The sequence below is a fragment of the Bactrocera tryoni genome, chromosome 4, assembly GCF_016617805.1.
Source record: "Bactrocera tryoni isolate S06 chromosome 4, CSIRO_BtryS06_freeze2, whole genome shotgun sequence".
Lineage (NCBI taxonomy): Eukaryota > Metazoa > Arthropoda > Insecta > Diptera > Tephritidae > Bactrocera > Bactrocera tryoni.
Window position 1 is genome coordinate 43,839,596 of NC_052502.1, and position 14,841 is coordinate 43,854,436.

The 14,841-nt window shown below is 37.3% G+C and overlaps 1 protein-coding gene across 1 annotated transcript in view; it reads right to left on the reverse strand.

Moving 5' to 3' along the window:
* LOC120774567 (disintegrin and metalloproteinase domain-containing protein unc-71) overlaps positions 1-14,841 on the reverse strand; it is a 526,730-nt gene that overhangs the window by 82,104 nt on the left and 429,785 nt on the right. The window contains exon 12 of the mRNA XM_040104301.1: positions 6,519-6,688. Within this exon, the coding sequence (XP_039960235.1) occupies positions 6,519-6,688 (170 nt within the window). The remainder of the gene's footprint in view (positions 1-6,518; positions 6,689-14,841) is intronic.

Consider the following 14,841-nt stretch of genomic DNA (forward strand, 5'->3'; position numbering starts at 1 on the left):
TCACAAAAATATAGACTTCACAATCTGCTTCTTAAACATTGCATATAAGATCGTATCGAGCATACTGTGTGAAAGATTAAACCTTACCTTATCAGTGTGCTTTAGACCTGGAAAATCAAAAACTGACCACATATTCACCATGCGTCAAATCTTGGAAAGGATCCGCGAAAAGAGGATCGACACGCACCACCTCTTCGTCGATTTCAAAGCTGCTTTCGACAGCACGAAAAGGAGCTGTCTTTTTGCCGCGATGTCTGAATTTGGTATCACCGCAAAACTAATACGGCTGTGTAAACTGACGGTGAGCAATACTAAAAGCTTGGTCAGGTTAGGAGAGGGACCACACCGAACCGTTCGATACCAAACAAAATTACAGAAAAGGCGACTCCCTATCTGGTGACTACTTCAATCTACTCCTAGAGAAAATAATTCGAGCTGCGGAACTTAATCGAACAGGTACAAACTTCTATAGGAGTCTACAGCTGCTGGCGTATGCCAATGATATTGACATCATTGACCTCAACAACCGCGCCGTTAGTTCTGCTTTCTCCAGACTGGATAGCAAATGGATTTGGTAGTGAACGAGTCCAAGACGAAATATCTCCTATTATCAAACAAACAGTCGTCGCACTCGCTACTTGGCTCCCACGTAGCTGTTCATTGTTATTACTTCGAAGTTGTAGAGAATTTCGTTTATCTTGGAACCAGTTTTAAACCCAACGACAACGTTAGCTTCGCAGAATAACTCTTGCCAACAGCTGCTACTTAGGACTGAGTAGGCAATTTGAGAGGTAAAGTTCTCACTCGACGAAAGAAGCAAAGTTCTACAAGTCCTCCTGTTTGGTGCAGAGGCATGTATGATGACAACATCTGATGAGCCGGCGTTACGATTTTTCGATTGAAAGGTTTTGGGGTAGATTTATGATCCTTTGTGTACTGGCAACGGCGAATATTGCAATCTATGGAACGATGAGCTGTACGAGAAATGCGATTACATTGACATAGTTCAGCGAACTAAGAGACAGCGGCTAAGATGGCAAGGTCATGACCTCCGAATGAACGAAAACACTCCAACTCTGAGAGTATTCGACGCAGTACCCGCCGGGGTAAGCAGAAAGAAGAAGACCTCCACTCCGTTTGAAAGACCTAATGGAGAAGGACCTGACTACACTTGGATTCTCCAATTGGCGGCATACCGCAGAAAGGGAGAACGACTGTCGCGCTGTTGTAAACTCAGCTAGTTACAGTCGCGTAAATTAAGCAGAAGAAGAGGGAATAACAATTCAGTTGTTACATCGTATGTCTACTATGGCTAGTTGCTTAACTTGTACTTATATACTATATTCTCTATCAAAATATCGAATCTTGACGTCTTGTAGAAACAGACCAAGCAAGAATCGGCTTGATCATAAAAATAAAATGTGTCAGCAACGCTTTTAGACACATGGAAAACAGATGATTTATTAGATTAAAAGTAAGTGCAAGTGTAAACTTCTACATGGAGAAGATTCTGAGAAACAATAACTCAATTTCGATTGTATTAAATGTACTGAAAAGCTGTGTGTACGAGTGTACGTTCGGAACTACTGAATTGCGAAAAAACCCAATTTTTGTCGATACGTTACAATTGCCGAATCAAGGTTCGGCATCGTGGAAAAATGATCCCATTTGAAGAATTTGAGAGTGCTGTTCTACATATAATGATTATGCGCTGTGTCACAAACATTAGAAGCTTTTAGAAAATAGCAATAATTGAGTTTCGACTTACTTCTAACACCCAGGAACTTTTTCTCTAAAAAGATTACTCACTGTCAAGAAAGTATATAAAGATAAGTCGTACAGTAAAAAATGAATCGAATCGTTGGAAGATCCCAACTCATGTATCATCATCATAGAAATTATGCTCAATAATATTTTATTTTTACACAAAAGTATTTTCCTTTAAAATAATACGGATTTTACAGCTTGCCTCAATATATATATAACATATTTTACGTTTAGCCCCATCACTAGTCTCTTCTCTCTCTCTCTTATACAAAGCCTTAACGCTTTTCACACATCTCATTTCCTCTTGAACTTTCCTTGAATAAACGATTTCTAAACACATGTAACTTTGCGCCATCACTCCACATTCTCTCCCACTAATCACCTCTGTTGTGGGGGTTGATAAAGAAAACCAAAACGAAAATTGGCTTATCTGACAGATTTCATCTGCCAAAGACACGTATGTAATAGATCATTGCAGATGTCAATGCCCACTCACCGCCGCGAGGATTGCCACTTGAGCTAAGCGTAACCACAAATTTGGAAACGAAGGTGGATAGGAGAGTAGAATGTAAAAAATGTTAGCTGACATAGTTCACGTTGGCGTGTGTTGTTGTTTGTCAACCGCGAAACATCAATTTCATTGGCATTACGTGTGTCCATTTGCTGTAAATGCCTTTGAGTGGGTGAGTGAGGACAAGAACGTAGGAGTGATAGATAGACAACACGAAGATGAAATGAATCGTATTTAGGTGGATAAGCAAAATTACGTAGACTAATATGTGTGTTCAAGTATTTATATTGTGTACACAGGTGTGAAAACATTCGTTTGGCTTGGAGCGGACATGATTGTTATTGCGGTTTCGAAAGACTTGACACTTTCGTAGGTTTCCGGTATTTGCTGTAGAATTTTGTGTTTTACAACTTGTAAGTTGTCTTTCGACCGTTTGACAGAGGCGCAACAGAATCCCGTTTAAAGATATCAATTTTTTTGATATAAAGGCACCGGGAAAACGTGCAAGTAACGTACAAGTAAAGTGTGAGCCTGCAAGAGTAAGGTCATTGTTTGAGAAGTTGCCTGTTTTAGGAATAAAAAAACAAAAAAACAAGAATAAAAAATTAGTAATTTTACGTAACCATTAAACCAGGAGTATTACTCGGAGTTGTTTTTCAAAATTACTATGAAATGACAAGAATGGCAAGCAAAATTTTTGTAGTAGCTAACTCGCAGGTCAGATAAATAATGAACTACCATCTTAGAAGAGAAAAAGATTTCCTTCAGATTCTGCCACACGTTTGTTATAATATCTTTAAAAATAGTATTCCAAAATTATAAATCAGTTCTGAGTTACATCCTAGTTACCGATAAAGCTTAGCCGCTCAGTTCAATCAGTTCAATCAGCTAGATCAGTTTATCTTTATACGCGTTTTTCTTAAAAGGTCATTATTCGCATTTTCGGATTTCCATTAATATCAATTTGTATGTGATTCTTCATATGTTTTTTAATCTGATCGAAAATCGAATTTAATCAAGCCGAAACTATCAATAATGTTATTTAAAATTAAGCTGCTTTAAATACACCGCCATTTTGTAAATTTTTAAATTGTTTTTAACTTATTATTGATTTATCTTCGATGAGAACTTTGTTTTTGAGGTTTCACCTACGTAGAAGGCCGGAATCTCTGTTGTAGTTGCATACCTCTTTCTTATCGCCGTCGGTGCTCCCATGTAACTCAAAAATGTTTATTTTCAAAATATGTATTAATAATACTGTGAGCAAAAAATAGTAAGAGTTTGTCCTCAATTTTGAAATTCTTAATTTATTCTTCAAGCTCTATGTCGCCTCCCTCAATATAAATCTTCTCGGCCGCACTTGTGCCATCGTTTTTTCCTATTTCCTTCAATGCTCATGGCGATTTACGCTTAACGTCTTCAATTGACTTAAAAGAGTTTCCTCGGAGTGGTTGTTTGAGTTTGCTGAATAGCCCGAAGTCGCATAGAGCTAAATCACCCAAATATGGTGGTAGCGGCAAGATATCGGTTTGAAATTTGGCTAAAAACTCAATTAATTAAAACCAATAGTTGTCGGCCAATAATTCCGTCCTTTTGTTACGAATAGCTTCGCTCAAACGACGCATAGGACTCAAACAGTATTCTTTGCTGACAGTTTGGACGGCGGAAAAATTCGGAGTCCACCACACCTCGGTAATCGAAGAAAACTTACAACATAACATTGATTTTTCACCTGATTAGATGTGGGTTTTTCGGCCTTGGCTCATATTTTCCACGATATTTGGCCTATCGATCGTATCTTTCCGGATCGTAAGGCTAGATCCAAGAATCATCGCCAATACGTTTCCTGATATCGTGGTAGTCGGAAAGCATTGTTTCACAGTGGTTAACGCGACGCTGTTTTTCGAAAAAATTTAGTGTACTTGCAATCAATTGTGCTTTCAATTTTCTAAGGCCCAAATATTATTTCGAAATTGTTTTTACTGATCCTTCCGATATGCTAACGATGCCAGTAAGATTTCTGACTATTAATCGTCGATTCCACATATTTCTTTATTTTATGGACTTGTTGATCATAAGTTGGTGTTTATTGGCAGCCTGGACGTGGTTCATCGTCAACGCGCTCTCAATCCTCTTTGAATAATATGTACCAATCAAAAACACTATTTTGCGAAAATAAATTATCACCGAAAGCCTTTTGCAATATCCTTCCGGTTTCGGCACCAGAAATTTGGTTCCGCGCATAAATAATTGAACTTCTTTGTCAACTTAAAAGTCACCGAATGCACAATCGTATACTAAATGCTAATGACAGATGTCACTGACAGTCATAACAACCTAGAAAAATTTTTTTTTTTATAATTGAATTTACACCTGAAAAGGTGACTTTTCAGTCGATCCCTTGTACCTTTGAGTAAATTGCCATTGGCTCGTCTTTTCTCAAAAAGTACCAATTTTCTAGGCATAAGGGTAGACCTGATGTTAATCGTAGGCTATTTCTCTTTAATAATAATTTTTTTAGTATGTTGCTCATCCACAAAACTTTATAAAGTAGGTACAGCAATTTTGTTTTCTGAATTCTTTTATTGAAAATCTGTATTTTTTCAGTTTCGCGTGGTCTTTGCTACTTGTTTACAATCCTTCACCACAAAGAAAACCAGTTATTAGGCATTTTCGTATTTTTATCTTATTTTCAACCCCATCTAACAGTAAATTTTGTTCCAAGTTTTCTCACTCAACTGTTTGATCTCACTCATCATCAATCATTTGATGAGTCGCACAATCTACCTGAATTCCGAAGAACGTGCAAACATGAAGTGCGCAGCACGTGGCAGAAGTGTCACACGAGCGTAGTAAATTATCTTCAAATTCAGCGCTGAGTACTTTTACGACTCACTCGGGTTCAGCGACCGTCGCAACTACTAATACATTTTCATTCCGCAGCGCAGCAATGACATAATTAAAGGTTAATTTAATCGAATCAGCAGCAAAACAACAGTCATTTATTAAAGACCCGCCGCTCCGCACAAAGGAAGATTACAAAACGAAGAGTTCAAAAGTGTTAAACTCCTGCTATGCAGGGTATAAATATTTTGTGCATGTATGTGTTTGTGTGTGTGTGTGCGAATTTAGCATAATAAAATGAGCATAATGACCAAGTCATTGCTTATGCTGGCAATTGTATTGTGCTGCACAGCTTTACTTCAGCGGTGTGCTTGTTGCACAGTTGCGGGTAACGGTATTTAAATATGAAAATTTATTATCCTTTCAAATATGCTGCGTAAATAAAATCAGAAATGCGCATTAAAACTTTATAGTCAGCCTGGCAGCTAGTCAGGCAGCGTGCAAATGGCCACCAACAGTTTGCAGCTAAACAAACAGAACCACCGCTTCAACCACTCCCACCCAACATACGACTCACCCACTCCCACATAGTCGGTGTCTAGTTTACCTAAGTTTATGCTGTCATTAGGGTGAAAGGGCTCATGTGACGAGGCATTTGGCCGCGCTTTGCTCATAATCCGCAGTTGTGTGCGCAACGTTTTGGAAGACAATCTAAGGCTTAGCGCTGGCAGGCCTCATCCGTCCAGTACCAGTGGGAGGTGGGTGGTAGGCTCGTGAGTCGGTAATTGTTAAGTTGGCACAAGCCGACGCTGCTATAGTGGTCATAATAAATATGGCTGTCGCGTATCGCTAGGTCAAACACTCATCGTGGTGCACTCACACATACTTACTCAAATGAAGCTTATGCGTTTAAGCCTGCCTGGCGTTTGGTGGCTAATATCCCACCCTTCGTCGCAGTGTCAATAAAAGATTGTCGGGGCTCTGTGGCTGTGTTGGCCACCCTGGCTGCCCTGAACTGGCTGTACATTAATTATGCATTTGTAAATTTAATTGTCATTTCTGTGTGCATTTGCAGCAACAGTTGCCACACCAGCCATAGCCAGCGTATATATGTAAATATGTATGTAATTTGTTACTCAATTCTACTCTATATGGTCAATCCTATTAGTCAATGCGTTAGTGTAAGCTTATTGCCTAGACACACACCCACACGAAATTCAACTCGCATCAGTTTAGTGCAGCGCTGCTAATATCCTTTCAATTACGGTTACTTGTTTACATAACCGTTTTCTTTAAATCGTTTTTATTTGCACTTTTAAAGACCCTGATGTTTATATAATCACAAGTACTATATAGTAAAAAAGCACGTACATATGTGTTGATTGGTTTTACTTACGTTAGTAACTGTGTGGTGTCGCGTTCGATTTGGAAAAGGTTTCGCGATGTGTAATCGTTGAAATTCGATATGGCTTTACTGATGTCCTTGCTGCCATCGATGGGCGCCTGATTTTTGCCCCATGTTTCAATGTACACCACCGAAACGCGGGTGTTCAGAGTGCGAAAGTACTGCAAAGAAAGGAAACTTTGATTAATTTTTTAAGTTCTAGGCAATTCTATATATTTGTTGTATGTTTATAGTTTTATAGTAGTATTGTACCAAAGTTCCGCTTCCTGCTGCTCAAGGTCGTAGGCAAAAATAGAAATTTTACAGCAAGTTAATCTATTGAAGTGTGGGTCTCGTTTATATTTTCGAAATCTATTATATCCTTCGTTTGAGAACATTAAGGCCATTATATTGGCTGGAAGACCTTTTGTGGTGGATTGCTCACAAACAACCGAAGCAGCACACAGAGTAAAATTACTCTGTCTAGCCGACAAAATAATCTGCTGATATAGGATAATAAAACACTAGGCTGGAAAAATAGTGATCAAACAATTAAATTAACAGTTCAAAGTAAGAAAAATAATAAACCAAAACTCCTGATTTTCGACTTAAGGGGTTGTATCCAGTTATTAATTTGCTGAAGTCGCTTGTTTTCTTACCAATCTAAGGTATATGTATTTCAAAATATTCTTTGAAGCGGATCAGGCAAATAGTTTCGGAGATAAGAGAGTATATATATATACAAATAGATTTTGCCCTGCGACCTATGGTATATTGTGTGCTCTTCTATATCAGTTATGGTCTGAACAAATCCAGGTTCGTGCTGGACATGACTGAGCTGATGTAATCCCTTCTCCACGTAAATGGCACCTAGGACCTTGAGCCTGCCTATGAAAATTGATCCGCAATCCAGAATCAGGTGATCTGGAGTTTTCTGTTCCATGTTACGCAACCGGCAGTCTTCGCAAGAGACTATGCCCATGTTGGACAAGTGCTTCCTGAGCCTGCAGTGCCTCTATAGAGTATGTTAAGGAATCACAATTCGGCTGGGGGGAGGAGGATCATTTTCATTTAGTTCCACAAAAACATAACTTTAAACGCTAGCTTCCTAGCTTAACCGGTGACGAAAATTTCTTCGAAACGGCATCACCGATCGATTTAAATTTTTGACCAGTTCTTCGGTCGGTGCTTAACAACAGCTATAATAAATTATTTTGGTTTTTGTCCAATCAGATATGCTTTTTCGGAGGTTCTCCTTGAGATCGGCTACGGTATCAACGTAATTAGAAATTTTCGAAATGGATCATCGATTAATGAAGTATATTAGATGCAATAATGTTTATATTATTTATATTTATTTATTAAATAAAACATTTTTTCAACTAAAGAATTTGCGAAAAACCTTTTTGCTGACTTAAAATTGCTTACAAATATCTAGTATTTAAGTATAAATAGTAAATTCCTTGCTAGAGATTCTTAGGCTTGTTAAGAGCTCTTAAAAAAATACCTAACTTTAAACACACAATCAAGTGCATGTGAGTGAAGATGATTGGTCCAAAGGCTTCGACACTGAAACAAAATGAGCATGGCTGTTTGCTCCGATTGCATAAGGTTTTTAAGATACTATTTGGTGAAGCTCTATGCTCTACTGGAAGATATAAGAAATGATATAAAAACAGTACTTTAAGCAAAAAACAAAGTATTTTGTAAAACTCCTAAAGCGTGTCTTTAAAGCAGTGACCCAGTAGCCAAAGAAGCTTCCGAAATAAATGAAACAACAAATCAAGTATCGGTCACATACTGTATACGTATTCAAAGAAAATATCTATTGCAATGAGACATTCTGTGATTTGGATGAAAGAAATTTGAAAGCAGACAAAAGATGCAAAACGGCGGAAATTTGTTTGACCTTCCATTAACCGTATATAAAAGGATCTTTTAATTTTTTGAAAAATTTGAATTTGGACAAGTATGAAAACTCTTCTGGGCTCCCAAGAATGGAGCAATGTAGAACTTATACTGACTATCGTGATTCAGGTATAATCATTAAAATCCGTACATTTTGGCCTTGGAAGGGAAGTAAAAATGGAAGATTAAAATAATTTCATATATTAATGACAGTCAATTTTTTTCATAAAAAGAATGCTCCATTATATAAAATATTGGCTTGATGGCCGCTTATCTGCTCAGCGTTATTCGTAATTGGTGCCTTAATTACGCACAGACTCTATATACATCAAAGTAGCTGACCAAACTTTCTAAAAGATAAAAGCTTCTTTACTGACTGTGACTAAACTGTCTAAAAGAAGCTATTAAGGTATAAAGGTTAAAAAATAGGGAAAACATTTTTTGGATGTTGGTAAAATTAGTTTGATCGAGATAGCTAGCACTCTCAAGATTACAAATCTATATATTGCAAAAACTCTTTTATTAATATTTAATTATAAGAAAGTTTCGCTTGAAGTGGTTGTCACACAAGCTTCCAAATCAAGACCATGCACCGTCTCACAAATCAATCAAAACGATGGCGCGATTTCAAGAAGTCGGACTCGTATTCGTCAGATTTAGCCTCCAGCGTTTATTTTTGTTCTTATTTATTAAGAGAATGCTTGTTGGTAAGAAATTTTTCGACAGAAGACAAATCGCCAACATTGGCTTCGATAACAGCTATTCGTATGTAAGCTAATAGAAACGAATTTTGATGAGAAAGTGTATGTTTTAAAATAATATGAACTTTCTAGAATGCCCGTTATTAGTAAAAAACTGTTAGTACTGAAGAAACTTTTTCGCCTATGGAGCAAAATATGCCAAAGCTGTGTGAACTTCCTTTCTTTCCGAAGTAATACTCTAAAATTATGAGTAATTTTCTGTGTATCTAAAATAACAAGTAAGTAAAGCTTTCTAGGTTATACATAAAAGACAAATGGATATTTAAAAGGGTCTTAGGTAAAGAAAAATTATAAAGTATAATTTCCTTTTTAAAGGCTGAGATTTCCACATATTTTTTGTTCATATGCAAATGTGGCTGCAAATTTCTGGAATAAAGCCTAAAGGTAAATTACTGTTAGACATATACCTTTTAAGAGCCACAACAACAAATCCTTACGCATAAATACAGAAGAAACCACACACGCACTTACCCGCATATATTATCAACAGAAACAAGAATTTACGCAGAAACCAGGAGACAATAGAAAAATGGAGTTCATCATCAGCGGAATGACTTGCACTCGGTCATTTGGCTTCGACAGTGCGCAAAACAAAGACGATGACGAGCATTAGGCTAACCTTAGTCACTGTTGACGATGCTTAACTAATGACCTAATGAATACCGACAGTGACTTGGGTAATAAATAAAATGGATTTACGGCAAGTACGCAGCGCATGCGGACAAAGACAAAATGCAGATAACTCAAGGGAGCGATAAAATAAAATTGCTGGGCCCACCTATCCTAGGTGATAGATGCATAAATAAAATGTGTAGTAAGAAAGACTCATACACACAACTTACATAGCTGCAGGTATGAATAATGTATGCCTGAGAGATGAGTGAGTGCTGCTTGGCTTAGTTGCTGCTTAAATGAAAAAAAAGTAACAACAATATTGGATTGCGCCTATGCCCATATAATACATACAAACATACATACGTGTACACACGTGATTGTAGAACAGAAACCTCTACTGGCAGCTTACCGATAACAATTTGTGAGCTTACCTGAAATGATGTTGCTGGGCTCATGTTGGTCTCAGGCTGCGGCCAGCCATTGTTTTATAAAACCAACGTGCAACAACAAAAACAATAACTATATATAGACATACGTATATTGTTTGTTGTTGTTGCATTTTAATGCCTTTCTACGTTTAAAGACATTGTTAGAGTGACCGACCAAGAGTGATAGAAAAAAGTTACGTATACGCCATGCCTCACTTGCCTAAACAAGTGAATGTTTTCTTTAGCAACGAAATTCGAGCAACCATACTCACATATCTCTACACAAGTGCACTCACATGTAAATATATGTATTTCTCTGCCAAATTCAAGCTTCTTCTATTTGCTTATATGCAATTAGTTTCCCTTTGCCACGACGGCTCCTGCAACACTTCGCCTTGACATATGTGCGAGCCTTGTGCGCCTACCCGAGCTTTTCAATTAATCTTCATAATTGTAGGCACTACTGATAAAATATTTAAGCCGAGAAAATACAATTATGTTAGTCCAAACAAAAAGCAAGTTCATAAATTGCTGTTTGGCTGCTGGGCAAGTGCGTGCATGCCAATGGGCTTTGGCGTCTTGGCAAAGTGGCTTTCACACGAATGGAGCTACATATATATATATGTATGTGTGCGTTTGCTTTTATACATTTTTAATGGCATTTTATATTAAGTGTTTATCTATTTAGCACCCAACAAATGTATACAAACATACATACGCATGGTTTATGTGTGGCTAAGAAGAGCAGCTTCACATGTGTGTACGTCTATGATGCAACTAATACAAGTGAATGGATGATTTGTAGCTACAAGCGCTTGGGTACTGATGTAGCATTTCAGTGGAATGCTGTTAATTTTGTGTTGTAGTTAATAAATGACACTTGTAGGTCAATTTTTCATATATTTTTTATAAAATAAAAATTTTTAAGGCTTAAATGCTAAAAATATCTGATAATGTCTCAACAACATGATACGATTTTCGTTTATGTTTTTTACTTTAGATTTAGTGCTAATCAACGATAATATTTCTCCTTTAGTCTTTCCAGAATATGCCTTTAGAATCGGAATTTGGCTGGTCTTAAGCAAGAGTCCGTTTCCAATTATATTTCCGTCTGATGAGCGATCCTATGTTTAAGAGAAAATAGTTCTAAAACTAAATTATCAATTCAATTAAACAGGGAACATTCAATAAAATGACCTCACTTGTTTAAAGGACCAGAAGAGAATAACAGAGAAGTGTGCGTTGCCCTGCTGATAACTGCATTTGTGGTGTGTGGATGACTTAATGGCTTCGGTTGTTCGTCTCTTGTCATCATCCTTATTATCAACTCATAATAGTGCTGTAATTTGTTATTGTTGTTGCATTATATTGTCACAATAATCCACACCACACAATAATAAGTGCATACATGGAATTATATGCATGCATACACACATGCATATGTGTGCGTATAATGCGAGAGCTGTTGACTGGACAAAATGTCGCAATAGTCGTATCAAAGCGATTGCAGGCATGCGAGCCAACGGGTTGATTATATGCTGAAGGAAATTTCGAGCATTAGATTTAGCGGCTTTGTAATCACTGCAAGCTGCTGGAGTTCAAATGGCGCTGTGAACGAAAGCATATGTAGTATAGTATAGCGGGAAATGGCACCAGCGGTATGCACCTCAGTTCTGGAATACTAATCAGGGGAATATTCTAAAAAATATCGCTAACCGAATATGTTTTTTTAATAACTATTTTATTTAAAAAATTGTTATATAAACTTATAATTAAATTTTTTTATTAAAAATAAAAAAGAGTTTCTTCTGAAGTTGTTTATATATGACAAAGCTCTCTAGTCCTCTCATATAATTTTACAAAAGTTATAAAGTGAAAAAATATTAAGTTGGCAATAAGTTTATAGTTGTTATCAAGCACTGCTCAGCTCACTGCTGTAAAAGTAAAGATTTATTATAAAAAACTCTTTATGTGAATTAAAAATATTTAATTTGATATTTACATTCACTATCAAATTTCGGCATTCTAAGTAAGCTTTTAGGAACCAGGACTGTGAAAAAACTTTCCTATCTTTCTTTACAACATCTCTATAGCTATAATTTCGGTTTTGCGATAGCACCACATGTGGTGGCAGTGGGGCAGTTAAGGATTTTACTATCATTGCGCAAGATTTAAATTCGATATTTGTACCGAATACAACCAAATATCGTGTTCTTTAAGTATGCTGAATAAGCCTTTAACTAAGAGGTTCTATTTTGATTGGACCAAATCAAGACAACACCATAGAAATATGCGTCTTCTATGAAGCAAAACAATACCTTTCAGGAGCTGTCGGTAAATATTTGAACTCTGTTAGTGGAACTTATATTATAACGGGTTTTTCAGTAAGAGTGCTTCAAACATTGTCTTAAAAACGACAAAAACGGTTTGGAATACCAATAAGATTCTTTATTGCTGAGAAAGTACATTCAACACCATTATTTTTGGAGTTCGATTTCTTTTGTTTGGCCAAAACAGGCACGCTTGCAGAACTCCAGCCGCTAAACCCACATTTCGACGGTTTTCAAGTATAAATCAACCGATTCTGCTCCAATATCATACTTCACATTCGATATTCGTAGGAAGTTCATCAATCGTCGCTGGCTAGTTGGGATAGACCATAGAAGTGAGGTACCACCACAGGAAATAGTCTAACGGCATCAAATCGCACGACCGAGCCGTTCAATTGTTGGGCCATTTCGTGAGATAACACGTTCATCAAACTTGGTTTCAATAAATTGATTGTGACATTCGCAGTGTGGCTTGTGACGCCGACATGTTGGAGAGCCACATATTGTCCGAGTCCATGTCATCCAATTGTGTCCAAAAATATTCGGCTATCATTGAGCGGTAGGGATTCCCAATCGTAGTAACGTGCTGGTCTTGACCAACACGGCTCAATGACGCCGCAGCAAACTGTATTTTTTTCGGGATGCAATGGTGACTCATGGAGTACGTGTGGATTGCTATTTTACCAATAACGCATATTTTGCTTATTGACGAAGCCATTCAGCCAGAAATGAGCCTCATCGCTAAAGATGACTTTTCGATGAAAATCCGGATCATTTTCAAGTTGTGGCTCAGGCCATGGACTTGTGGCCAAGCAGCTTCGGTTCTTGCGTCAATTGGAACTTGTAAGGATTTATACCAAGATCTTTTCGACGTCACAGAGAGACGCTTGAGAACGACGTGCGAGAGACTGATTTGGTTTGTCAATATTCTCGACACTACGGGCCCTTCTTTGTCTCCCTGGCAGGGGAACATTTTGCCTGTGGATTAAAGTTTTTCAACTAGACGGTCTACTTTTGTAGTGTTCCTATTGAAAATCCCGTTATCTAATTTGTGTTGAAATAAATAGAGTCATTCTCCACCGGTATTGGTTTTCATTGCTAACACCATGCGGCATAATCGTCTTTTATATATTTATCAAAATTCAGTGTAAACTTACTCTCTTATGTTCCAAACACACTTTTTTTATTTAAGATATCTATTTTTTATTCTTATACTGACATAATATTGGAAAAAATGCTAAATTTCAACAAAAGCTCTGAAGTCAAAATTTTTGTTTTCGAAAACTATTTACGCTGGTCTAAAGCTTTTAAATTTTATGAATAACCATTTTGCAACGTTCAACCGCAATGATGAGGACACTGATATGTACTATGTAATGCGACACACTGCAAATGCAAACTATAAGTTAAGGGACCACCAAAGCTGGATTGCTGCTGGCCCCATAAAGCTGTTATTCAATATGACTCAGGCATTACGACGCTCTCTGGTTATATCGGTGGCAAATGCTTAAAGCTACTTTAAGCTCAATCATAACAGCGTAAGCCTGCATTACGCCTGGTATGTGGCATCGAAATTAAATTAAGGTATGCTAAATGGTGAGCAGCTCTAAGCCAAAGGCTTGCAAAGTGCTCAATGAACATAACTGTTGTAATATAGGGTGCGGTAGCTAAGTTGACATAACATGTGACTATCGCTAGTGCGAGCGTGGTTCAAAACTCCGCTGTCAGAATTTTCCATATAGCAGTACAACTTTCGTTAAACACTTACAAAGGCATTTGCTATTGAGAAGTGCTTTTGCCGGATGCCGGTTCCAAATCACTCGATTCTTTTAAACAAATAATCAGAAAAAATTGACCGAGCCACTGCCAACTATTACTTGTTATTACTCGTATCAATATCTAATTGCATGAGCGGTGCGTGCCCACAGGACACCGCTTATAATGCCCGTTTAGTTAAGCGCTTTGTGGGTTTTAGCTCATCGCTTCAATTAGCTATTAACTGCTACAGTTTAGCGTGCATTTCGAAAGTTTTGCTCTCCGCTAAGCAATATTTGTGCGCGTTTTCATTTATAATTAATGCAGCACTCACAATCCCCCAGAGAGCATGAACTTATTTGGCGTATAAAGTACATTTTTGCTCAACTCCTATATTTTAAAGCCAAGCTACACTTCACCCAAGTGCTTAAGTACGCAAGTGGCAAAGTATGGCAACTCACTTAATTCAATTTATTTCAATCCTTTACATTATCTCTCAAAGCTACTTCCATTTAGTTATTTATAGCAGCGTGAAATG